The sequence below is a fragment of the Ambystoma mexicanum genome, chromosome 9 (genome assembly GCF_040938575.1).
Source record: "Ambystoma mexicanum isolate Mex_15411 chromosome 9, UKY_AmexF1_1, whole genome shotgun sequence".
NCBI classification, from domain to species: Eukaryota; Metazoa; Chordata; class Amphibia; order Caudata; family Ambystomatidae; genus Ambystoma; species Ambystoma mexicanum.
In genome coordinates, this window is record NC_090931.1 from 1,398,989,841 (window position 1) to 1,399,017,289 (window position 27,449).

Sequence of the window (27,449 nt, forward strand, 5' to 3'; positions counted from 1 at the left end):
CCACATACGGATTGTGGAACATAGATCTCGCATTAGGTGTAAGAACATCAATGCGCCATTAGTATCTCACTATATGGAACATGGTCAATCCACCGAAGATCTATATTGGTGGATCTTGGAAGCATTCCCAAGACAAAATATCTCGGCACGTAGCCTTAACCTGGCTGAGGCCAGGTGGATACACCGACTCGACACTATCGAATGGGGTTTAAATGAAAGTAACCCCCTACGGTGGTGACTCTCCCATGTTCCCCACTTGAGACAGGCCACTCCTCCTCCCCTTATGATTCATGTGCGTTATTGCCTTTGCATATAATCTGTGGGTCTTTGGCGTTGCCCCTCTGTGTGCGTGTGTTCCTTCGCTTCAGGCCGTTTCATTGCCTTGGCCTCTCTCGCCCCATTTCTTTTCTTTCTGCTGGGTTTTTTTTCTCCATATTTAGGGTTAGTCTCCCGATTTGGGAGTTTTCTCTGGGGGTAGTTGGCAGGCTACATTTCTTCATAGAATCCGCCGTTTTGAGGGTTTTGCATAGACTGATTACAATTTATCTAGCTTTTGTTTTTGCTTTCTGCGGCGTCATGAGGCATTGGACTAGTGTTTTTGCTTGCTTGGTGCCTCGTTGTCATTGTTCTCATTTACACCTTGGCCTTTGGTAGGGCCCGCTCCTGGCGTAATTAACTCCTTCGAGGGGGCAAGTATGGGTTCGCAAGTGACTTCCGTATCAATGGTCTATCGGTCAAGTCACAGCGACTGGTTCTAATTTTCAGTCCTATTTCTTTATCTACACACGGGCGGCCTATGCTGACACCAGGCTTTAGGCAGCCGTGGGTCCTTTCTTTGTGTCTTTTCCCCTATCTACGGAAAGCATTCACTTCATTTCCGGCAGAGTACTGAGTGCAAGATGGAATGGTCGCAGCGCGGTCTGCATGCCTAAAAGCTCTGCAGCCTCGGCGGCACTTACGCGGCGCATATGGGGCTTGGTCAGGTAGGTGGTCTATCTACACGCTGCGCAGTGGGACCGTTCCATGTCGTTTTATGGAACACGCGGCGGGCGGTTTCGCACAACGTGCATTATGTCTATACCCATGCATGTGGTTGCATCTGCACTCCTAGTTGAGGAGTGTTTTCCATCGCTACTCTTTTCAAATTGTAGACCCCACACCCCAGTATTTACGGCTGGCACCGTTCTGTTTCTTTTTTCCCTTTCTTCAGCTTGGGAACGGTGTGGTGAGGACGCTTGACTGCACAGTCGTCCCGCCCCCTTCACATTTGTCAATTCGGTCTTTTGACCACTGTGACGGCCGTCAGAGGGACATTTACTCATGATCTGCCCAGCCCTCCGACTTAGGTGAGCAATTGAGTAGTCTCTTTTTGATATTCCAGGGGGGGGGGGGGGACAGGTTGAGCTCTCTATGCGGCCATCCCCTGATGTACAGGTTCTCACTGGAGGGGGGTAATTCATATTTATTATTATTTTCATTTTTGTTCCCACATGTGTAGGCTTGGAGGTTCTCTCTTTCTCCTTGCCGCTTCCGTGCCATCGAAAAATCTCTTGGGGGGGGGGGGGGGGGACCATTTCATCCCTTCAAGTAAGTATAGGGCCCTTTTAGCCCTTTATGTACTCTGCTTTGGGCACTGCAGGTCTTTTAGTCTTGGGTCTGGCGCTTTGGGGCACTTGGCATGCAGGTATTTGGACACAGCATCAACCCACACAGCCATTTGGGGGTTCTGTATTAGTGCTTCTTATTTCCCCTTTTCACGTTCTTCGTTGAGCGTTCATTTTTTCACTGTCCCCTTTTCGCCCGGTGAATGGGAAGGGTTTAGTGAATGATATGTTCAGGTGGAGGCTGTTTTTATACTGATGTTACCACCTTTGTTAGGTGTGGGCTTCCACTTATACACAGTAGTTTGGTGTTTTTGTTGGTGGAGGATATCCTTTTTTTTTTTTCTCACGTTTCTAAATATTACCTTTCCAGTGGCTGTATCCTTTGGGCTGCTGGGTTTTTAATATGTTTTTATGTGTCAGTAATACAATTATTTATCACATCCACAGAACTCCATTTCCCTTGGGGTCCTGACGAAGGCAGCAGAATCGATACCCTGCCGAAACATCCTGTGCATTTCTCTGTGTCATCGAGTTATGCTACATGGCTCAGCAACACCACAATGGACGTAGATCTGGGATGTGTGTTTTTTCAGTCAGGCGTAATTCACTTCGCCATGTTTAATCAATTTTAGAACTGGAATTAGGTGACACTGCTCTATGGAGTATATCTGTGACTAGTTAGCCAGATAGGGCCAGGAAGACAGTATGTGTGCCCGGTCTCCTCCGTATCAGAGAATTTCTGCTGTGTCACCTCTGGCTTTTATGAATAAACCATGTAGATGCTAGTAGATGTATATATACATCTACCACATTGATATGTCTGTATGTGGTTTGTTTTATGTTGTCAAATGTAGGACCAATGGCCTATGAAATAAAATTATAACCTTTTTATACTAAATGAAAAATACGGTGCACTGTGTATTACATTCTTTGAGGCGATGCAAATAACCTACGGAGTGGGACCCAGTAAGAGTTAAGACTGGGCCATTAAATTTGTTCTTGAATGGTTCATCTGGGGGACTCCCCAATGTGTGTTGATACCTTCAATTGCGCCACTGGTTAATGGATCCCAGGATGAGGGCGCGGGCCACCAGGTCCCTTGCCCCATTCGAAAAATTCCTCACAACATACCCCGGGGACAAACGACTCCTATCCAACATCTACAAAATAGGCCTCAACGCGGAACACACCACAACCCCTAAATATAAGAGGGCTTGGGAAGAGACACTCTAGGAATCCATTACGGAGGAAGATTGGGAGGGACTCTGGCACGACATGCCAAAACTCACCCAAGCAATACAGAATCGGGAATTCTGGTACAAGCTAATGATGCAGTGGCACTACGCCCCTTCAAAGCTGAAACTGATTTACCCCGATTCGACAGGGATGTGCTGTGGTGGGGGGGACTGGCTCCACATCTGGCAGGGGATGCAGCAAACTAGAAGCTCATTGGGAACAACTAGATCAGCACCTGCACACAATCTTTAGAACAAACACCCATAGAGGGCCAAGGGAGGGGATACTAGGTCTGCACATACCTGGATGTAACCAGTGGGCAAAACCTACCAAGAAAGCATATGTGATCCTGTCCCCCTCAGCACTTTTGGTCATTGCGCAGAAATGGAAGGCGAAGGACACACGAACGGTGCATGATTGGTTTCTGAAAATCTGGCACTTCACAGAACTAGAGTGGATGTTTAGGGAGGACAAGCAACATTTGCAACAGACTGGGAGGAGGTAATGGCCTTTTTGAATGAGGACTACAGAAAGGGTCTGTGTCCGAATACCCTCTGCATTCTTGAAATAGGGAAAATCTCGATCAGAAGCAAAAGACTGGATTGGTGGGTGTAGGGGGGAAACCGGGGGGGGGGGGGGGGTTGGGGGAATCGGGTTTCTCCACGTAATATTGTGTTGGTAATATCTGTTCTGTTTCTTTGTTTGGTATCAAAAATCAATATAAAATATTGTTAAAACATAAATAAAATAAAAAGAATACCGGAGCCGAGGGATGAACATTTTCAGATATACTGGCAAGGCTTTCCCAGATGTAATCTTTTCCCTGTGCATGGAAGAGGCAATGCATGCCTTTTCTTTCTAATGTAATTATCTCCTGTAAACCGCATTAATAGGAGGGTGGTATAGGAACATAAGGAATCAAGGGATTTGGTGTATTCGGTTTGGCTTTAATCTGACACAGTTCTTGATCTGTAACTTTTCCAGCAGCTTTCACCTTCTTACACTCTGCCATTTCTATCATTCTTTTTCACATCAGGCTGTACAGATATTTCAACAGCTCTGTCTCACCAATCACCAAGCTCTGGCTCAAATCAATTTTGAGTTGATGCCTCCTTTCAACTTTTGACAAACTGATCTAGTTCCACTTTCAACCCACCCCTCCCCCCCCCCCCCCCCCAGTCCCCCCTCTAGCACCACCCTTGCCCACTGTGATGTGGCCTGTAATTAAATGCTTGGAAATTAAGAAATGTGCTGACACAACAGTAAAAAATTCTGTTTTTCTTTTTCACAGGCTAGTGTTGTACTGTGTGCTTTCTTTGGAGAACATGAGACATTTCCATTGTACAAGACTGAAATTCAAGAGTCGCGTGGTATCCTGGGAAAATGTCATCGGATCTATCAGAAGAGCAAAGGAGGAAAATCGAGGAGAACAGACAGAAAGCCTTGGCCAGGCGTGCAGAGAGGCTAGCAGCCCAGCAACCAGGATTAAAACTACCCAGTGGAGTGAAAGTAGTAACCAGTGGTAACATTATTGTCCAAAACGTCAACAAACTACTTCCAGGCCGTGAACCAAACTGCCAACAGCATGGAGACACACGGCAAGGTGGCCATAATGTTGGGGTCACACTCCAGTCTAAGCAAACACCAAGCAACCATGTACACATGCCATCAAAGAGTCCCAGTGACATACGTCTTCAGCACTTCAACCCCACCAATCATGCCACTGCATCATTTGGATTACTGGACCAGAATATAAGTACTGTCAGCTCGCTCCCAGCAGTGCAGAATTATTCCACACTGGGCCCTGCCATCGTAGGGAATGCCAACCAACTTTCCTTTGGTTCAGATCTTCAGAGCAACGCTATGCAGACAACGTCCACTCCAAATCCACCAAAAGAGATACACTACCCGTCTGGGTTCAAGAATGCTCTTGGGTCTTCTGTACTGTATCAGAATGGAAGAGCACCAGATGGGACCATTAAGGTCAGTGGATGCTCCAATAGGTCCTCCATTCAGAAGGCAGACGGTAGTGCTGGCCACCCATCCAGCAATTTGGAAATAAAGACAAATGTGGCCAAGACTGATTTTGGGGCTTTCAGCAATCAGCAAGAGGGAAGCAGCACTTCAAAGTTCTATGGTGCTGGACCAAGGCCTGCTGCACCCAGCACCTCTGTGCCCTTTAATAAAGGAGGGGAGCAGACGAGAGCCAACAGTGGAAACAAAACCAGCCCCTTCAAGAAAGTTCAGAACTCTGTGAGTGGGCGGTGTCTGGTACATGCTAAAGACAGATTCTGTGTGGAAGTCGGCTTCAACGCGGAGCTTATTACTTTGTTTAAGACCATTCCAAGTAGGAATTACGGTAAGGCGAAACCACTATCTCAGCACTCATTTTTCTCCCATTGTGCCACCTTACAATTGTTTATATTTATTTATTATGACGTGCATCCTTTTCTTTTTTGGGATCAGTTCATTTTCCTTTGGGTTGAAACATTTCATTTCTTGTTGTGTTGCTCAGTTGCAGCTCTAGAGTTTGCAGCCATATTTATTAAAAATGTTTAGATTTCTTTATAGTAAGTGATGCATCAGGTGGACCTAAAGCATCCGTTCTTTCAGTTAATCACGAATACTACTGATCATAAAGCAGTACAGCATATCCTAAAGCTCCAGAACAAAGTCTCTGACATATAGTGATGACCTATGGCCGTTGTATTGCATTGTTTAAAGCTATTAGCAGAATGCACTCAAAGAAGGTAAGGAGCACACAAAAGGGGACAAAGCGTGGCTACTGCAGAGAAATGTGTGATTAATGCTTTCACTGGACACATTCACTACACCTTTATTGTGTTAGGTTGTTTTCTGTTGTCAAGCTGAGGTGAGCAATGTATTTTCTATATTTTCAATCATTGCTGCTATAAATATGCCAAAGATAACCTATAATGCAAAGCTCCATACTTGCCTTTAAATCCTCATTGTTATTTCCTGTTGCCTTATATGTTTACTTATTCTCTTTTTATTTTTATATTTTATTGTTTTTCCACGCATTCCATTGTTTTTATTTTCTGTCAACAGGAGTTACTCTAGGTTGCCTTTCTGAATTGCAATTAAATCTGCAAACATTTTGGATTCCAAGGATTCGGGGATGGTGGCAAAAAGTTAATGGCTGAATTCAGGGTGCAAACTTTGCACTAGCCATTGGATTATGATTATTGAACCTTGGCGAGTAAGAAATGGTGTGCTCTGTGGTTATGTAGAACCGAGGGGGACAGTGACTTTTTATGGTTGCTGTTAGACAGGCAGGGTATCAAGAGAGACACAGACTCAAAAGGGTTTGTTTGAAAAGCTTCCTGGGTTGGTGTAACGCCTGACTGGCCCTAACTCTAAAGGGATCATTCCCTTAACTAATGTTTCTAATGGCATTCGTTGTCTAATAGTCTAAAATAAAAGTCTGTCTGTGTCTTAACCTATGCTTGCCCTCACTCTGTACAAAAATGTGATAGGAAGTCTTAAAAAGGAAGAATAGTGGTTCAACAAAAAGTGGGAAACCAAAGTTGGTTTCAGGTGGTCTTCTCGCCAGGTGCTGTTTGGTCAATGTCGCATAAATGAGTTCAATCAACAGGGCTGTTCGTAAAGACCTTCTCCACAGGGCCCTTGTAGTTATTCCAACTACCTTCAGTGTCTTTGGGTTCCTTGGGGTTCCCTTCCCCCAAGCTTCAGCTTATTCATGTTTCAAAATACCATGGAAGAAATGTAACACAGTTGTTTTTGTAAGCTTCTCGGGGTTCTTTCCCCAATCCTTTCAACACTATAACGAAAACGAACACGTCTCCAACTTGGTTGGTTCTCTTAGGGTTCCCTTCTCGAAGCTCAAGCCCCTTCCAACTTTCAAACACAAAATCAATGTTACCAGGAGGCTTTCTTTGATAGGCCTCTCAGGGTTCCCTTCCCTGAGCTTAGGCCTCTTCCAGCTTTCAAACACAAAAAATAATCTATCACAGTTCCTTTCTTCATTTCACAGGGTGCCCTTCGCCAGGTTTAGGCCCCTCTAATTCAAAACACAAATCCAGCTGGTCAGGGTGTTTTCTTATTGACAATCTTTCTCATATAACATCCTTTCATGGGGTAGAATCCGGAGTTTTTCGAAAAGGCCAGGCTCTTTGCTTTTCCTAGGCGCGACCACTCTGATCCTTTGCCCCTCTCTTTGTTTTCTTACTCTTAAGTTTCTTGGTACCTTCTTTTCCCTCCAGATGCTTCCTGCACCCCTTTACTACTTCTTTCCTTTCTGTGCACTGTTTATTCTTGCTTTTCTTATCGTGCCCCTGGCACTTGTCCTTTACTCTTCTCATGCTACCTTGCACCCTCTTGTCTGTTTTCCTTTTTATTGTGCCCCTGGCACCTTTCCTTGGCTCTTCTTGTGCCCCTCTCTTCTCCGTTACGGGCCACTCGCACCCTTGTGCTTTTCTTTACTTTCTCTCCCTTTCCGCTCCAATTGTGTTTTGCTCACTTTTCGCTACAATCTGCTTTTCGCTTTACTTTCTGTGCTGTCACTTTTACACTTTCTGCTTCACTTTTGCTTTCTGCTGCATGTTCAGCATTCAGACTTTCTGCTTTGCTCTTGCTTTCAGCTGCGCCGTCAGCCTTTACACTTTCTGCTTCACTCCTGCTTTCAGCTGCGCTTTCATCTTTTACACTTTCCTTTCAATTCCGTGTCCCTTTTACTGTCCGTGCCTTCCTCCTGCTCCGCTCTCATCCAAACGCACACTCATGAGTTTCTTTCTCATTCTTCACGGAACTCACTGGGCAGTGTCGTGTTGAGAGGCGGTTCCTCCAGGAAAGGCAAGCTTGAGGTCAGGGTCTCGCCACTTGCCCCTCAGTCACCCTGGGGGTCGACACAGGCCCCAAGGGAATGAGCACTTTCCTGAACCTGGCCGTCAGAATGCAGGCTTCGCTTCTCCAGCTCCCTGGAGGCATGGCTCCCTCACCACGCTGCAGCCCTTAATCCACACTGGGCCTGTGTCTCTGCATGCCGTCGTCCTCCAGCCTGCAGCTCTTGCTTCTCTCTGCTCCTGGGCTCCTCCGGTCCAAACGGCATCCACAACTCGCTCATTTCTTTGTGCGCGACTACACCTTTCATAGTGAACAAACCAGTCAAGTGGAGTCAGGTGTGAGCAGTTACTATTGAAGGCCTGACTTTATTAGTGGGACAACCTGAGTTCTTTTTACGGAAAATTTCCCTTACTTTCCCCATGTTATTCCTATGGATAATCTTTACTGATCTTAGTTGCTTCCACCTCTTCTCAGTATTTGTTGGGGATGGGGATGGGGAGATGGGGTGAGATTGCAAACACCCCACAAAGGCAGAGGGAGAGTAAGTTAGGGTGTTTTCAGGACTGGGGGAATACCATTTCTCGCCCTTGGGTATCCTCCCCCAATACCCTGTGACCCTCCACTCAGGTGATCCTCCCTCGCTTGTCGACCCCCAGGTTCGGGATCCAAAAGCTATGGCCCTTCCCTGGCCACCTGAATGGAAGATCCTGAGGGAGTGGGTAGGAGAATACTGCCAAGTTTCTCACATTGCCTAGTAACTTGCAACTTGAAATTTTAAACACCGGTTTTATGCCAGCCAATCATGTAATGTTTAAAGTGAATATTTCTGTTATAAGCTTGTACAATTGAAGAGATCTGTAGTGCTTACATTTCTGTGTGCCCCAGTGATTCCTGCATGCAAGAAAGGATGTTTCTTTCTTGTGCAGTGAAAAAAGTATTACCTTTTTATTCCAGTTGAACAGTTTGCTTAGATCTCGAGCCCCTAGACGTGCAATTCACATTCATTAGTCCCCGCTGCTTTCTTCCCCCCTCCACCTTTTTCTTGTCTTTCTTCAGGGATTTAAGATATTCTCAGCATTCCTCTTTCACTGCGACATCTTTCTTTAGTCGATGGAAAAATGTGATTGCCCTCTTTGACCACCTTTTCAGTCTTATACTTCTCTCTTTAGAACCTTATTTCCCTCAAGGCCATTCAAATAATTGTTCTACTTTAGTACTTTTACACTGTGTTTGGGTGTTTGTTTTGATACCTTGTTCTATACCCAACTATGTAACTTTTGGGTAGTAGCTGTCTCTTTGGACAGCTATGTAAGGGTGCAGGAGGAGGAGACAGACACACAGTGGCATGATTGTTGGCATAAACCTTTATTTAATCAAAATAAGGGTAAACCTTTCCCTCCCTAACTCTAAGAGGGGGTTCTCTGCCTCAACTAAGGAAATAAGGGTTCTGTCAGAATGTCCAAGTAACTGAAGAGTCCACCATTGTGCGTCAAAATGCCTACTTCTGTTCCTCACACTTGTAACTAAACTCAATAAGTAGCGGATGTTCTTGGTCCAGAGGAATGGGTCTCTTCTTCTGGACAATGGATTATATTTCCAGTTGGTAAGTGGGAACCTCACCCAAGAGAAGGACTCCCTTCTCCAGGTCTCAGTTCCTTTCCAAGATACACATTTCCAACTTGTAGTATTGTAAAGTTCCAAGTTCAAAGTAAAAAGGTAAACTTCCAACTCAAACATCATTCCTTATTGCCCTTTGTGTTCTTCACTATTGGGTTCCTGGTATCTCATTCTCAGTATTTTCACAGTGCCAGGGGAATGACTCTTTTCCTCGGGCCTTCCTTGGCTTTGCTTCGCGGTATACAGCACCAGGGGCTATGGCTTCCTTCCTTTGATCTCTTTTGGCTTGCAGTTTCACAGTAGTAGGGGGAATGTCTCCCTTACCCTGGTCATCCTCAGGCTCTCAGGAGACTGACACAGAGTGGCATGATTGTTGGCATAAAGTTTTATTTAATCAAAATAAAGGGTATGAAAAGTGTTTTGTGGCATACTTTGGAAAGCAGCTCGGCAAGGAAAAATTACTTTTCTTCATTCCGTCCATTCTTTAGCTGTTGCTACTGACCCTTTAAGGAGTTCCTTATATTCCCACAAGCCTGGTGTGGGATAAGTATTTTGTTTGGTGTGCAGCGACGGCCCGTGGGACCCTTTCTACTTGGCCGGTACAAGCAGAAGGAATTTAAGACTGTAAGCAGTACTGTTCTCATTTTTGTGCTTTTGTGTGCATTTTTTCCGTGTGCTTATCAGAAGCTGGCGAACAGTTACTGTAGCAGACGCCATGCAATTGTGCTTTGGACTATGCACTTGCTGTCCTTTTGAGTCTAAATGAGCAGACGGCACGTATATACGAACTAAGAAGGATTCTGTGTTGTCAATTGCTAACACACATCCGTGAGGTCTGGTTGTGTTTCTGGCAGTTTTGCCGTTTATCATTACTGATAGCCCCCGGTGCTATTTACCGAGGGACTGGCTCCATATGAGGTGACTGCAGAACTATTTTCTTCTGAACCTCATTTGGAGTTTGCTTCTGAACTGTAAGTGGATTTACAAACAACCTTTATTTCACGTGATTATGGTGGCCGTGCTCAGAAGCAAGATGCAGACTCACAAAGGGGATCTAATTCCATACAACCATCCTTGGCCCCCTTTGCTATGAGTAATGCTGAAATCAGTGACACCAGTGCCCTGTTGCTTGATGCTAAGATTTGTGACTCAAATACGGCAGTAGAGGGTTGCAATAATTATCCTGTGCATGTGGAAAATGTTCTGATCAGTGACATAGTTAAAGGTGCTTTGGTTACGCCAGATAAAAAGCAGACTTCAGTACAGGCAACAACATCAGAGACCATGGAGTCTGCTACACCTTTTAAGCAACATATTTGTTAACAAGTTATCTAATCAGCCAGAGGACTCTCCAAACTCCATGGTTAATAATGAAAATACGACACGACATGTGGAAATTAATAATGAACTTGATTTGGTGTGTCAATTTTCATCTTATTCGCTCGGGATCAGCTGCCAGTTAATGTGGGGAGTTTGCCGGTGAAGGACTTTGTGAATTATGATACATGTCCAACAGTGTCTCTCTTGGGGCAGACTTCACCAGTTGTAGCTAGGGATGCTAGTGTGCCAATTCTCAACAGTAGTATTGCAGAGCCAGTAGCTGTAGCTCAGCACCCATTACCAAGGCTGGGTAAGGCCAAAGATTGTAAGAGCACAAATCAATTAAAATTGCAAAATTGTAAATCTTTGTACAAACAACGTAATAATGGGTCTAGAAAGTCCTTAACGTAATTTGAGGCTAAAGGTGGACAAAATTACAGGGACTGTGGGTACGGTTTTGAAATTTGTGAAGATCCCCTTACAACCAGGTAAGAAAAAGGTCTGGGAACCTGTTGAAAGGGTGTTTTAACTAGTGCAATCTCTTACCTAAAGATCAGGAGACTATTACACGTTTTATGATCCCTGTAGTAAGGAGGAACGAGTTCTTAAATCTAAGTAATATTTCAGTGTATCCTGGCTCGGATGGTGATGTAGAACAAGGCCAGGAGTATATTGTAGATACGCTTGAGGCAAGTTGGGTGAAAGTGGGTAAGGGGAAATGTCATACCCTAATTGAGTCCCATCCCCCACTGCAACCGCAAGTATGTTACGTTGTGCTATAGTTCCACATAGTGATAAAAAGGGGCCTTCTGCTCCTCCTCAGTAGGTTTTTTCCCCATATTTAGGACATTAAATGACAAAAGAAAAAGCCTTAACAACAAAAGTAATTGACACCGAGAGGGGTAAAGGTTTAAATGAGTACAGTATGCAGCATCAGACTAATAAAGGCATATTAAGATTTTCGCCAGACAAGCAAGAAGCAAGGGTACAAAGAGGAATTGGTAAAAAAAAAAGGGATGCCTAGTGTCTAATTGGGTTATCTATTGGAGGAATACCATAACGGCCCTCTAATCGCCAGCATATTTTCTTTATTTTCTGAGGTACCTAGCCAGCTGTTAATTAATTCCTGGTTGTTTTTCTATATGACAATAGTGTGAATACAGTGAAAGTCTGTGAGAGATCTAAAGTAATTAAGAATGTGATTTTAACTGAGTGTGAAGCTTTGCTGTGACTGGGATACAAAGTATTTCAGAACATGGTGGGAGCGACCCCTAGTTCCTACAGGGAATGCTTGAGGGGGAAGAATTGTTGTTATAGAATCAACTTGACATTTGACAATTAAATTGCATGATGAGTTGGTCAGGTTTACCACAGATGTAACTGGTAAATCAATTTGAGTCTAACCGAGAAGTTAATTATTTGGTCAAGGATCGTGAATTCTTTACATAACTCCTCATATGCAAATTATCATGCATGAGTTTCTCAACTGTTCATCTGGTCTTGGAATTCACTATAGTGTGCCTCCAGGAAACTCTTATGCACGATTTACCCATTTTGGACGGCTATGAGGTATTTACCATTAAAGCTGAGCAGGGCCCAAAAGGACATCCTTATGGTGGGCTACTTACACCTGTCAACCTTAATCAGGGCATTGTGGGGAAACCAATTATAACTACTAGGAGCAATATGTTGGTTGTAATACTTTCCTGGAAATCCCAGGAATCGACCACTGTCTCTAAATGTCTTGAGGAATTCTTAGCTGATTTTTCTTATTCTATGCTCAGGGAAACCCTAGAGGAGGGTGCCTATGTTATTGTAGTGGGTGATTTCAATTCCGAGTGTTTAGATGTGTGGTACCAGAAGTAGGATCGACTGGGGGTCTCAAGTAGAATGAGATCCAACTGTCTATAGATCTAGCAAGAACTGGCCACTTGGGATTTTGTTTCTCTATATGGGGTTTTACAGCCTGATAGTCCTCCTAAATTCTCTTGGCACAACACTTTGGCGATCTACTCAGTTTACTTATTTGTGTCATCCGATCTTCAGGCAAAGGGTGGTTCTTTGAAATTGTGGTGTTCTCCTTCAAGTGCTCACTCAAGTGTGCATTGGCATCAGAAATGTGCGATTAGATTGAGTTAATGGAGTCGCAGTTTCAGAATAGGGCTGCTTTATTATGTATGATATATGATATGATATTTATAACACGCCTGTACACAAGTGTTTCTTGGCACGACAAGACAAGGCGGGGGAGGGAGGACAAAATAACTGTCTCACTAGGCCATGTGTCAATCAGATCGCACAAGTGCGGGGAAGAGGGAAGTGGAGAAGTGCCGGGGGGAGGGGAAGGGCGAAGTGCAGTTAACTCGCAAGTGCAGCCAGTGGGTGGCTCATAAGTGAAGAGAGAAGGGACTGTAGGGTTGCAGATACAGACCCTTAAGTGCGAGGACAACTGGACATACTGGAGCCTGGGCCCGAGTTCAGAGGTTGACCAGTGCGCGGAGCAGTCTGGTGCATCAGCAGGGGAGAGGAAGAGGGAAAGCGGAAGCAAAAAGGAAGGTCTTGAGTTGCTTCCGCAACCTGAGGTGGTTCTGCTCAAGTTTGAGAGAAGCAGGGAGGCTGTTCCTGAGGGAGGGTCCAGCCGAGGAGATAGATCCACAGAATTTTGAGCCTACAGTTTGTTCGACACTTGGAGTTCTGTCTTTCTCAAAATTAATGTTGAAAGGTACTACTGCTAATTTTCGTACACATACATTTGACCCTGAAGTTCTAAAATGTAAGAAAGCGCTAAGAGCTAAGATGTTGGGTTGCATGTTGGGTGACCGCCCTGACAACATTTTGGCGTGTGATCAGATTGGCGCGTTTGGATCCATTTCTGCAGGTTCAGCTGATATCGGAGGTGATATGGACAGATCATCCAAAGAAACTGTATACCGCAGAAGTTACATCCTGCTCAGTCCTTCACACTGGCATCTGGGGTGGGGCCATTACTTGGGTACTAGACGATAACCCTCATCAAGTACTTTAAACTATCAAATGCTCCTAGACTATCAGCTGTGACTTTAAAATCACATCCAATGTTGTGGGCAAAGATTGTTTCTGCTCTATTTGGTAATATTTTATCATCTCAGCAGATTCCTCCATCTTGAAAGATGGCAGTAGTGATTCTGATATTCAAGGCAGGAGACAGGTTCTCTCCCTTGAATTACAGGCCAATATCTTTGCTTGATTCAACAAGTAAAATGTTCTCTAAACTAGAGTTATTGATAATCTGGGCTTGCAGTTTGAACAACTTGCATATTCATCAAGTTGGCTTCAAGAAAGGAGTAGGAATGGGAATAAATAATTTTGTGGTTTCCTTGTTAGTCAGGCGCAGGATCAAAACTATTAATTGTATTTAGCTTTTTTGGACATAAGGAAGGATTTTTGACTGTGTCAATTGTGAGTTTTTGTTGGCAATATTGTACAACTCTGGTTGCCCAGTTGGACTAATAGATATCCTTGTTGCTCTACACAAGGATACCAAAATTAGGGTGCGACTTGATAGCAAGTGTGTGCCCTAGCTCCTTTTCAGTTTCATTTATTTTATATAAAGGATATGGGGTCGGGTTGGCAGTCTACTCGTAATAATCCTCTTCATTTAGTTCAAACCAAAATTCAGTATCTAAACTATGCGGACATTATCTTTGACAGGACTCCAATGGACTTGCAACAAGACTAGACAGCATAAATATATATTTGCTAAGTCTGCAGCTCAATTTTAATGCTTCTAACTCTAAGGTAATCTAAATACTTGAACTATTGGTTGAGTAACTCCGAAGACTTTCCCCCATTGTCTCGCTGTTTACAGAGCCCTGGTTCTCTCTAGGCTGGACTACTGCAAAAGCCTCTTCCTCAACCTCCCTCCGTCTGCCCTGCGCCCTCTACAACTCATCCAGAACAGAACCGCAAGAGTTATCCTTGGCCTCAAGCCCAGGGACTGCACCACTCTGGCGCTGAAATCCCTTCACTGGCTCCCCGTGGCTGCAAGGATCAAATTCAAGACCCTCTGCATTGTCCACAAGGTTTTCTGGGGCCTAGGACCTACTTACCTGCAATGTTTCCTACCGAATTACTCAGCAGGCACCTCCACCTGGAATAGTCTCCCTGCCTCCCTCCGTCTTGAGCCTGATCTTCCTAAATTCCGGAAACTCCTCAAGAGCTTTCTCTTCTCCTCCTCCTTCTCTCTCCCCCGGCACTGCTAACTTAGCTCTCTGCTCACTCCATCTCTCCCTCCTCTTCCATACAGCTTTGCTGACTGGCCACCTGGTGCACCCCAGAGTCTCACAGGTCCCTGGTATCCCACCAGTCCTCTTTGCACTTGCCTCAGAGCCCTGCACCCCATCCCCTCACTGCACTTCTGAATAAACCCAAGAGCGCTTCTCTCTCTGGATTTATCCCAGCCTGTACCGACTGGGTGCACTTAAACCCCTCCCTTGACTGTCTTGCACATGCACGATCTGAATGCATCTCTGCCCGTTCTCCCCGGTCTTCACCCCTTAATGTGCACTTGATAAAAACTATATAGAATCGCTGTAAGGCCTATTTGCTGTATCTCAACTGTTAAATGTATCGTTTTTCACGTACTCTGCCTGTGCAAACCATTATCGTCTCATTGAGCGCTTTGAAACACTGCCTGTGTATAGGCACTTTATAAATAAACAATACCATACCAAGAAAGCCGGAGGGTTAGAAAAGTTTCTAACAAACCTGGATTTTCAAATCTTCAACACCAAGCCAACACATTCAGTGGGAAACATCCTAGATTGGGCTGCTGCAAGGCACATCATTATGGAAATCGCCAACACCAGAGCTTGTCCTTGGTCTGACCACTCCTTTGTGGAGTGCTGTATCCACTTACCTAACAAACCCTCTAAAAGTCAATTTTCTTCCTAAACAAAAAGTAACCAGTAGGAATTTATAGAGGGTCAACCTGGGGGAACTAGACCTATGGTTAAGAGATTATGGCCTGGCCCACGATTCCGACTATCCTGGGTTTTTAGTCACTATTTATAACTCACAATTCAACTGCTACATGGTGTCACGGCTACCGCTGTCCCTCGCCGCCATGTCCGGGACGGGAGCCCCGCCATTGATTGTCCCTGTGTGCCGGACCGGCACCCTGCCGTCCCTCACCGCTGTGTGCAGGACCTGTGCACACACATGACCGGTGCTAGACGCTGGCGGTTACCTGTGGACACCTTGCTGTTTTCATTGCTTATCTATTTACTTCTAGTGCATCCTCATTCCGCCTGGGAAAAAAGGCCCATACTAACCAAATTAACTACCCCTCCCTTTCAACCTACCTCCCAGAATACCCCTGGAAGTTTGGCTACTACCCCTATCCAGGTGATTTATCAAAGCACCTTCTCCGTAAAGAATTTTCTTTAACCACTTACACCTGACCTTCATATAAAGTCTATTCCCAGCACCTTCAGGTTAGTCTCCAATTCTCTTCCCTATTAAACCTACCTCATGGTCATTCCTGTACTAAATCTCCATTTCATTTCAGCCTGGTGAATACCTTATGGTATTTTTTGCTCTTCTAGCTAAGCCATCATCTTGTCGTACCTACAATCCCAGGCAGGGTGGTATTTCATAGAGAAGGTCGCCCTCATTGAGGAGGCCCCCGTTGGACTTGTTTTATTCATCGTCCCAATCTATTTGTCGACATTGCTGAACTCCAGAAGTGTTATGGTTTGTGTGAGTATTATTACACCTCGATAAAGTGGCCCCTTTTAAATCTAGGTTGATTAGAGAGATAACTGGTCAACATTCCTGGTTCTCTTCTGCCTTCAAAAAATTAAAGATCCAAAAAAGACGGGCAGAACCGATCTAGGGGAAAAATCAAACTTGTGAGAACAAGGAAATCTGGAAATCCTTATCAAAAACCTATTTAAAACAAATTTACAAGGCCAAAAGAACGTTCATTTTTAAATCGAGCCTTAGAGAATGACTCAAAAACTCTTTGAAATCTATAGAAATTTTGAGAAACCAAAAATGCAGACGCAACGGTTTGAGCCTGCTAAAGAGGACTGTGGCAAGGTGCAGCAAGCCTTTCCATACAATCATTGCTGCCCGTACAAAGATCTCCACCTCCTTGTCTAAAGGGAGTAATTGTTCCACCATGACTCTCCATACTGAATTAGCCTACAACTGGGCTTTTACTTTCTCCTGTGTATCAGGAGATGTAATGCAACAAATAGTCAAATCTATGCATCCCACATCTTGTCTTGGCAAGAATATTCCACCCATATTTACTCTGACACCCTGACAACTTTGTTCCATTTTTGGTACGTTTTGTGAACTCTTGTTTTACCTATGGGATACGCTTTGTTGCCCAAAAAACCTAATCTGACCCTAAAGCACCCCAGCAATCTATGCCCTATTACCAACACGCTTTTTCTTTTGAAAATTATAGATAAAGCGGCAACATTGCAGCTGCAAAGAAAGTTTGATAACTCCAATGTCTTTCATCGAAAAACAATCTGGATTTCATGCCAGCATTTATTTATTTATATAGCACTATAGCCTGCAAGCATCAGAGCGCTACATCAACACAACAAACTTACAAACACAAAATGAAACATAATACATAAAACAGGGACAACAAGTGACCATGATGAAGCTCATTCCAAGCAAATGTTCAGCATAAGTCTTAGTCAACAATAATATTTAAATTTGAGGAGCCTTTGGGCATATAATGACAAATACTAAGGAGATATGGCAGATTGCTAGTCCCACATCCTACCAGCACAGAGTCCCTGTTCTCTTGGGCACACCAGTCATCTTTCTCATCCTACGTATGATCTTCAGATTGGGGCTTCTAACCACTCCGGGCCCAGTTCTTTGGCAAAGCCAAGCTATTCATTTTTTCCCTAGGGCCTCTCTCGGCTCCTTCCCACATAGTTTCTCGATATTAGTAATAATGAAATTCCGTTGATCCATAATAAAATCTCTTGTGGTTTTCTCTACAAGTGCTGGCATTTATGGTTTTCTTATTTGTAAACTTCGAGAAAAATGTGGAAGTATTCAGGCTTTCACAGGTCTGTATGAACCTGCAGGAACTAGTTTAGCTTTAATTGCAACAACAGGAAATGAAGTATTAGACAACAGCGATCGCTCACTTGGTTCTGAAGATAAGAAGAATGGCATAACCATAGGATGAGATGTACCTTCGAGACTCAAACCATCTGAGGTTTTCTGTATAGTTTGTAGATATTGGTCAGATTTCCCACCTTGACAATCTGTCCGACGATGTTTATCCACTTTACATAAGTATTGAAGATCCCCTGAAGAAGTTAAAGGGTCTGTTTGACAGGATTTATCAACATTAACCGGACAATGTTTTTTCCACACATTTATCCAATGAGTCGTCCCATATACAAAATCAGAAAAGTTGTAACACATGTTTAACTCCTTGGAGATGTTTGCTTTTACTTGTAACCATTGTTCAGGAGAAAAATAGGGTAGAGAACTATCCTAAAGGAGCTGTACTGTAGAGGATACGTGTGCTTCAGAATTAGCCTTGCCCCCACTATACCAGAGGTGAGTGGTAGAATAGGGGAAAACGCTGGTATATACTTTTGATCTGTTAAACATTTTCAAAATTAGCGACCCCAACATTTACTAAATCATTCATTTGACAAGCCGGCTCCTTGCTACCATTGTGCACGTCAGAAATATCACTAGTGTCAGGAGACATATAAGTGCTCCTAATAAGTAGTCTCTGCCTTCTGCGCGAACTCAACGGCAGGACCTCAGAAATGTGTTCTCTATCAGAGACTGGAGAACCAGACACTGCAATAGCAGCTGCAACTTCAGGGCCATGTTTAAATGACGTTATTTATCAATGAGGTCAGTGGCTTTTTACGGACAACATTTCTTCTTGTTGCAGGCATGGTACCCTGGAGGCAGCATACACTATTAACAACATGAGTTAAGCGGTGGGTGGCACTCTGTTATTTTCAGAAACCAATACCCGAAAGGCACCGTTCCATGCAAGATCGTATAGCTGCTGTTCAGATCGCAAGCCCCCACTGGTCTAAAGATGCGCAGACCCCTCGGGCTCCAAACACACCAAATCCGGCGCAAATGTACTGGAGCACCAGGACGCTGCAGCTCCAGACGTTGGCACTGACTCTCCGTCCGACAGCGTGAAGCAGGCTACTGAAGAGGACCCAAAGGTCTGAACAGCGACAGGAACAGAAACGTCAAGCCGCACTGCAACTGGGGGTTACAGACGCTTCCGACGTCGGCATGGAACTGAGTGCGCCTTTGTGGACCATCAGACGCGCATGTGATAAAAGCAAAACTGGCCTGCTAATTCTTTTGGATCTTTCTGCAGTATTTGATTTGCTAGACCACCAGCACCTACTGAACTCCCTGTCTACGGTGAGTGGTCAAGTGAAGCAACCAACTGGATTTGCTCCTTTCTGAGCAACAGGAAGTCAGGTGTGTGCTTGGGCAATGCTTCTGCGAACACTGAGTAATTTTTTTGCAGTGTCCCACAGGGTCCTTGTCTGTCCTCAACTTTGTTAATCTATATATGAGAACACTGCAATCTTCTGACATCCTTGGACATATGTTTTACCAACTGCGCAGATGACAGTCCACTCCTCATGGAGTTGAGTGGAAACCACACAATTGATTCTTCCCGGGTCGATTGCATCTATGGCCTTGTGAAAACTTGGATGTCTCAGAATTGGATGCGTCTACATCCTTCCAAAATAGAACTAATGATCTTTGGCTCTATGCAAACTAGAACCAAGCTAAGCACTGAATACTCATATGAACATTGGACAGAATGACATCAAAGTCACAGACAAAGTAAAAACTCTTGGGGTTTATATGAATGCCTTACTTGGCGTCGACCCACATGTCGGCGGAGTTGTGGGCATTCCACAATACCATCTGAGTATTGAAAGTATTTAGACAAGTGAAACCATTGCTGTCTCTCAAAAATCGTGTAACTTTGGTTAGGGTAATTATCAAGCTCCGTATTGATTACTGCAATGCTCTACTGGTCAGTGTGAGCAGCAACTGCTGTAGGAGATTGCAGGTACTTTAGAATGAAGCTGTGCGTATTATTCACAACATCCCCAGGAAATAACATATCTCCATTACTAGGAGGAAACTTCACTGGCTGAATCGCACAGCAAGAATACGCTTCAAAACTCTTTCTTTGGCTCATAGATGTATTCACAGAAAGGCTTCCGTCCACCTAAAGGAACAATTAGAATCGTACGTTCCTTCCAGGCAACTTTCTTCCACCTCCGACGGTCTTTTGGCTGGTCCTAAGTGAAACGCAACCAGCGGTCTGGGACGATCCTTTCCCGTCCTGACAGCCCAAGACTGGAATACCCCGTTGCTGGCTTTCCGTCTGGAGACTTGCTACTCAGCTTTCCGGAAGTGTTTAAAAACACATTTATTTATTAATTTATTTCACTCACTTGCATTTAGCTGACTGACCATCTGATGTGGACGTATTTATGTTTTTTATCTCCTCTCTTTGAGTCCTCTGTGTATATGTAGCGCCCTGATGCTTGCAAGCTTTGGTGCTTTATAAATAAATACATTCTGATACTAAATATAGCGAAAGGTGAATGGAAACTTTTTTAAATGGAACTTTATTCAAAGATCAAAAACTAGCTGCCCAAGCTAAAGTCATCGATGGCAAATTCGGAACATTTTCCTTGGTTCCAACGATCAAGTTCTATAAAATGAAGGTGGTTCCGACAGTGACATATGGCGTTGAAGCAATGCCTACGATACCAACACAATTATGCCCCAAGTTAGAGGCACTGTTCTGGTGCACAGTGCTGCATCTACCAAATTCAACACCAGGGCCAGCCATCAGACGAGAACTAAGTCTGTTATCATTAGAATGCACAGTGCTCTGCAATTCCATTATGCTGTACAGAAAATGTTGAATGGACAACGGCAATGAAGTTTTTAGGTTGTTAAAATGGGAAATGGACAGCAGAAACTGTACAATGCTAAATACCTGGCAAGATCAAAATCAAGCGGTTCTAAATAATATCATGTCAAATGAGGAAGAACTCATAACCAACCCATGCAAAATTTTAAGGAAAATAAAAGACAATGATTGGGCCTCCACTATAGACAATGCCGCAAAACTAAAACTCACTCTTCATCTACCTAGCAACACATTAAAAAGAAATGAGCTGCAAAACTATGTAAATCAATGTCCAAGCAGACAGGCACGAAACTTAATCTTTCGAGCACGGTTGAATCTATTCAAAACAAATGAGATTCTGCATATTCGAGGTCAGACATCAACTAATGGCTGTCGCTTCTGTAAACATGATCCTTATCCATCAAAAGAAACTTTAAGGCACCTGATCATGATTTGTCCAGCCACAACTGCCATCAGGCAACAATATCTATCACAAATGGCAGGCTTTGACATCTTGGCCGAAGAAGACACATGGTGGTGCCGACTAATAGGAGGTGAGAAAACTACATGGCAAATTGCACTGGCTAAAATGATCGAACACATTGAGACCAATCTACTAAATGACAAAGGCGGTCACCAAGCAGATAAATAGTCTCTAATCCAATGCATTTAGCTGAACTGAAATACAACGTCGAAGCCTGTTACGGCCTCAACAAAACTGTGCAAAAGTATCAAAGTCCTGTTCTGCGATGATCATCCGATGAAATGCTGAAAGAAATAATGTATTGTACAATCTTATTTTGATAAAACAATAAAAAAAAAAAAGGTTTATTTCAAGTCAACCTCTGGAAGTTGGTAAAGACTGTAAATACTTGGGCAGCCGGGTTAACTCAGGGAAACCTAAGCTGGAACTGGATAAGAGATATAGAGCTTTATTTCTAGCTTCTGCCTCCTAATTGTATTTGATCACAAGTTTAGTCATTTGTCAGCGCTTCCAATGATAAAACTATAAAGGCAAAAAAAAATTCCGAAGCCGAATTTCGGTGTTGGAAAAACATATTCCTTGGTCAACATTGGAGGCTCTTTTATGGGGAAGTGTTCTTCAGCTTCCTTGTTCGGTCCCCATGGCAGCCTTAAGGAATGAGTCGGGTCTACTTCCTTTGGGGACGTTGGTCGAATGGAAAGTGTTGGAAACCTACGCTCTGATCCTGCAACCTCCTTGTGCATCTATCTATATTAAGCTGGGTAAGGCGCTTATTAAAGCCTGATGCAAACCACTGTTGTATTGGCATCGTAAGTGTGAGGACACATTGACAAGGATAGAATCCACAGCTGAGGAGCTTATTACTAATCCTAATAAAGTGAAGTGAAAGCGGTGAAGACACAAATGGATTAAGAATAGGACTGTTTTACTACAATATCGATGTTTTAATGATCATTTTACAGAGAATATAATTTTTTTCAATGTATTAGCACCTTATTTGAGCAAGCATCCCTTCAGAGATTTTCATTGAAGGTTTTAAGATTGAAATTGAATCTGTTCCCAACTAGGGGTGTTGTAGGAATGCGCTCTGTCTGTCATTTGAATCTTAGGGTTTCTGTACTAATGTTACAATGACGACAGACCCTAAGGCAATAATGTACAGATTGCCAGTTCTTATGAATCTTCGATATGAGAAAAATTGGGAAGATTTATTCAATCCCGTAGGCGTGTGTTTGGAACAGCTATCGATTTACATTCTAAATTCAAATGAAATTTCCTTGACAATGTTAATCCAGGAATTTTTTGATATAATATTGACTGATTTGTAGGTGTATATTCTGTGATTCTTTTATATATTGTAATTGTTTTATATGAATGATGTATTTTATTTATGGATTTCATCAGTTGTGTGAAAGGTTCTAATATGTAACCAAGCTCTCATGTTCTTTGTCACAGTTCACGGAGGCTGGGCGAATGATGCCCTTCTCAAGGCTCTTAAAGCAATGTTGTATTAAGGTTTTACGCACATGTGGGTTCACAAAAAAATCAACAAACTGTACCATTCCAATTTTGGCAAATACATCCCTAAGCCCCAAATCTATGCCCCCCCCCCCTTTCACCCTCCCATTCCCTTCCATAACTTCTACCTTCTCCACTGTCCAGGGTCCATATTTTATCCCCCCTCACCCCTAACCGGGCATCGCCCTCCTCTCAATCCCATTTTCTCCAAATGTTTTCGTACTTCTGTAAGCAGCCTCTATTCTTGTACAGTACCTGGTCCCACCTCTTTACCACATCCCTTCCTGATGTCCATGCTGCAATCATCCGGGTGGTGGATGGGGGTCTGGGCCCCTTCTCAAGCTTTCTGAGGCAGTTCGCAATGCGAGGCGAATGACTCCCTGTCACGACCCTCGCCCATAACCCCCTCTGGCAAACCCATTGGCCAGGTGGAGTCAGGACTCTGGCCTCTAGAGCCTGGCATCCTCTTCAAAAGCCCTCATGGGGCCAGTCCTGGCGCCTATGGTGCCAGGCTCATACATCATGAACAACAATGTGCTTGGGAACTACTTTATTGTATTGTCAGCCAACATGGAGGCATCCACATAGCTTGGTTCCTAAGAACCAAGCTATACGGTCTCGTGTTTTGGGTGTGGCAGGCCTGGAACTACTTTCCCTGGTACTACTTTACCTGGGCCATATAAACCACACCCTGACTGCAGAACATGCTTTGTGTCACTTTGCAGATTGCAACATGACGCTCACCGTGTCCAGCTATTACCTCGGAGAAGCAGAACCTGCAAGGAGACAAAAGGAACATCATTAGCAGCAGCATCTTACCTGCGGTCTTCATCTTTAAACTCTCGCAGCTCCTGAGAACAGCTTCCTCGAATCTGCACGCCTCCCGGACAGAACAGCCTGAAAGAGGAAGATAGAAGCAACATTAAAGAAAGCTGTAGAGACATTTACAAATTACGAACTGCTCAAAAGGTTTACCTGGCTGGTCGCCTCTCGGCTGGCACCACTCCGGACATTCCACTCGCGCTGAAGAACACCGCGACCTACAAGGAAGGAAAACACAGGTTAGCAAAGGCAAGACTTTGCAGCGCTGCGCATAGCGCTTACTTACCGGATCATAGCGCTCTAAATTCACCATCATTTACCAGCGGGGCTCAACAAAGCCAGTTCGCCGCGCTGAAGCTCCGCATACCTAAGGGAGAGAAAAAAGAGACTTTTTTTAACTTTGTTTATTTTAAATCAAGGCAGGATGGCAAATATGCATATTACAAGCAATGCTTTTTCAGGCTTGTTGATCCCCAGTCCTCATTCCCCCCACCAGGCTTCCTCCCTCTGGCCTCTCCACCCTTCAGTTTTGGAGGCGGAATTTTCCTCCTGGATTACCCAGTTCGCGCCTTAGCGTCTATGTGTCTTCCTCAGGGTTCTCTTGGTGTTTCAGGATCCATCGGGCCCTGATCGGTTTATAGGTCCGGGCGGGGAAGCGCTCGTCGTATTCAAGCACTGGGCCCCAAATATCCTGGAAGCGATGGAGCGTTCCCGCCTGTGCTGCCGTCACCTTCTCCGCAATCAGGATGTCCCAGAGTTTAGACCACCATTGGGCTATGTGAGGGCCTTCTGGGGATTTCCAGGCCCGAGCCAGCACCGTTTTCCCCGCCAGTAGGCAGTGTGTCAATAGTTTTGATCTGGTCCCGGAGCGCGGGTAGATCGCGGGGATCGACGCCCCCAGCAAAACTGGTTCAGGTTCCAGAGGAATCGGCGTTCCCGTGATTTGCGTGATGGTCTCCAGGCATGTCCTCCAGAACTGTCGAATCTTTGGACAAGCCCACCACATATGAAAGAAGGAGCCTGGGTGGCCACATCCTCTCCAGCAGGCATGAGCCACTTGTGGGTTCATGTGGTGAAGTCGAAGGGGGGGGGGTAATACCACAGCAGCAGCACCTTGTACGCACATTCACTATTGGTAATGCAGGTGGAAGAGGTGTGTGTTCTGGTCCATATGTCCACCCAGGTTTGGTCCTCCACTGGATGACCTAGGTCCGCCTCCCACTGGGCCATACAGCGGGTCTTTGTGGACAGGAAGTCCCTTAAGAAGCGCCTATATAGGGTGGATACCCTGCCCGGGTCGGAAGGTCCCCCAGTGTAAGTTCCAAGGCGGTGGGCGAGCGTGTTGCTGCCTGCAGTTTTTGGGGGTGTGAGCACCAGTGGCGTAGCTGGATATAAGTGAATCTGTCCCTTTCTTGGAGTTGGAACTTCTCCTTACATTGGACGAAAGTGAGGGGTGTCCCTCCCATATATAGCTGGTCTATAGTCTCCAGCGCGCCCTTTATCCAGTTCCGAAAATTGCGGGGGTCCGCTTCGGGTGAGAAGGATGGGTTATGGAAGACCGGGGAGCGTGGGCTCAGTCCTCTTGGTACTCCCTTTTGCTTTAGTGCCCAGTCCCAGGAGCTAAGGGTGTGTTTAGTTGATAGCAGGAGGTCTCCCCAGTGTGTTCTAAGGGGGGGTGGGATGTGTGGCAGAAATCGCAAGGGTAGGGGCACTTGTGATTGTTCCAGCTCTACCCATCTAGGGTGGTTTGTTATATTTTGCCATGCCTGAACCTGTGCTAGTTGTGCTGCCACACTATAGGCCCGCAAGTCCGGGACCCCCAGCCCTCCTAGCTTGGAGCTCCCCAGCATCGTTTTGAGAGGGATTCTCGCTCTCTTACCTTTCCAGATGAATTTCAGCATTTTCCTTTGGATGTCCCTGAGGGTTGGTGTGGGAATCGCTACTTGGGAGGGAGGCGCAGGCGTATAGGAACCTCGGAAGTAGGTTCATCTTACATGCTGTGATGCGCCCCAGCAGTGAGATCTCTAGGGTCTCCCATCGTTTCAAGTCGCCTTCCAGTTCTTTTAGTAGCCGGGGGAAGTTGGCTTTGTATGTGTCTCTTGGGTTAGCCGGGATGTGGACCCCTAGGTAGGGGATGCCCTTCTTCACCCATGTCAGCGGGCACATCGCAGTCAATGGTTCCCGTTCTGCTGGGGTGAGGCCGATGCCCAAGGCCGAGGATTTGTCGTAGTTTATAGTGAAGCCTGAGACCTCACCATAGGTGGTAAGTTCTCGTATCGCATGTTTCAATGATGAGTGAGCCTCTGAGATCGTGAGTAGGACATCGTCCGCATATAGGGCGATTTTGTGTTGCATGGGGCTGTTCTGTAGCCCTTTGATTTGGTCGTTTCCCCTAATCCTTTGGGCCAAAGGCTCCATGGTGAGAGCGAAGAGTAAGGGCGACAGCGGGCAGCCCTGCTAGGTTCCGCATGACAGGGGGATCGGAGCTGAGCTGTGTCCGTTGATTCTTAGGCTAGTACTTGGGCTATTATAGTTGGCTAGAACCATAATCTGGAAGGTTGACCCGAAGCCAAAGGCCTCTAGGGTGTGTTTCATAAAGGTCCAATCTACCCGATCTAATGCCTTGGCTGCGTCCAGAGCCACTAAGACCAGTTTCTGGGAGTTCCGGGAGGCAAGGTCCACCAGGTTCAGGGTTCTCCGTATGTTGTCACCTGCTGACCGGTGAAGGATGAAGCCTGCTTGATCGGGGTGGATGATCTTGGGGAGGACGCGATTCAGGCGGTTTGCCAGAATTTTGGAATATATATTTGCATCGATGTTTAAGAGTGCGATCGGTCTATAGGAGGTTAGGCTCCTTGGGTCCTTTCCTGGTTTGGGCAGGAGGATGGTGGTTGATTCCTGCATCGATGGGGTGACTGATCCTGTTTCTCTGAAGGAGTTGAACAGGGTCACCAGGTGGGGGGTCAGTTGTGGCCTGAATAGTTTATAGAACCTGGTTGAAAAGCCGTCTGGGCCTGGGGCTAGTGTTTTAAGCGACTTAATGGCCTCCTCAACCTCCTCCCCTGTAATGGGCTCCTCCAATTCGTCTCTCGTTGTATTGGCGAGACGGGGTACCGCAGCCCTCTGCAGATATTCCACCTGTTGCGGTAGGTTCCGAGGGGTTGCCTTCATGATTTGGGTCAGGTAATCTGTCGCGAGCTGTTGTTTTTCGGGCTCCGAGTACCATGTGACCCCATTGGAATCACGCAGACGTGCGATCGTGTTGACGCGTCTCCGTTTGGCTAGTTTGGCCACCAGGAACCTGTTCGCCTTGTTTCCCTTCGCGTAATATGATTGTTTGGCTTTTGCCATCAGTAGAGCGGTTTGTTCCGCGTAGTGGGCTTCTAGCTTTTTCCTTGCTGTCCGTATAATCCGTTGCGTTTTAGGGGACCAGCCTTTTTCCTTGTGGATTGCCACAGCCTCTCTTGGCTCGTCCTCTAGAGCTATTCGGGTCTGGCGTCTGTTCCGATGGTAGGCCGCTCCTTGAGCAATTAGGGAACCCCTGATTACTGCCTTCATGGCATCCCAATTATTCGCTAGCAAAGTGTCCGAGGCTGGGTTTTCGTCAAAGAAGTTTCTTATTCCCGTTGCGATCTTGTCTCTCGTAGCCATGTCATTGAGGATCGGATCGTATAGAGACCATTTACGTGGGTTATTGAGGTTGGGGTTCTGAACCCGGAGTTCCAGGATCACTGAAGCGTGGTCGGACATGGCTCTCGTGCCGATGGAAACCTCTTTGACTGAGGGGAAGGTTTGCGGGGAGATCAGGAACAGGTCGATCCTTGAGAAGGTGCGGTGGACGAACGAGTAGGAGTAGTCTCTTTCGTCGGGGTGAAACACCCGCCATGAGTCAATTATCTCCAAGGACCTGAACAGCCGGAGGAGGCTAAGTGCTTGGGCGAAATCGCTTGGAGTCGGGGGGTGTGACCGGTCTTTAGTAGGGTCGGGAACCCCATTGAAGTCCCCTCCGACAATTGTTTGGCCCTCCACAAAACTAGCGAGAGTGGTGCCCAAGAAGTCATAGAAGTGT

General features: G+C 45.3%; 1 protein-coding gene across 1 annotated transcript in view; it reads left to right on the top strand.

The window, feature by feature from the left end:
- SMARCAL1 (SNF2 related chromatin remodeling annealing helicase 1) overlaps positions 1-27,449 on the top strand; it is a 979,995-nt gene that overhangs the window by 33,887 nt on the left and 918,659 nt on the right. The window contains exon 2 of the mRNA XM_069616809.1: positions 4,132-5,199. Coding sequence (XP_069472910.1) covers positions 4,224-5,199 — 976 coding nt within the window. The 5' untranslated portion in view covers positions 4,132-4,223. The remainder of the gene's footprint in view (positions 1-4,131; positions 5,200-27,449) is intronic.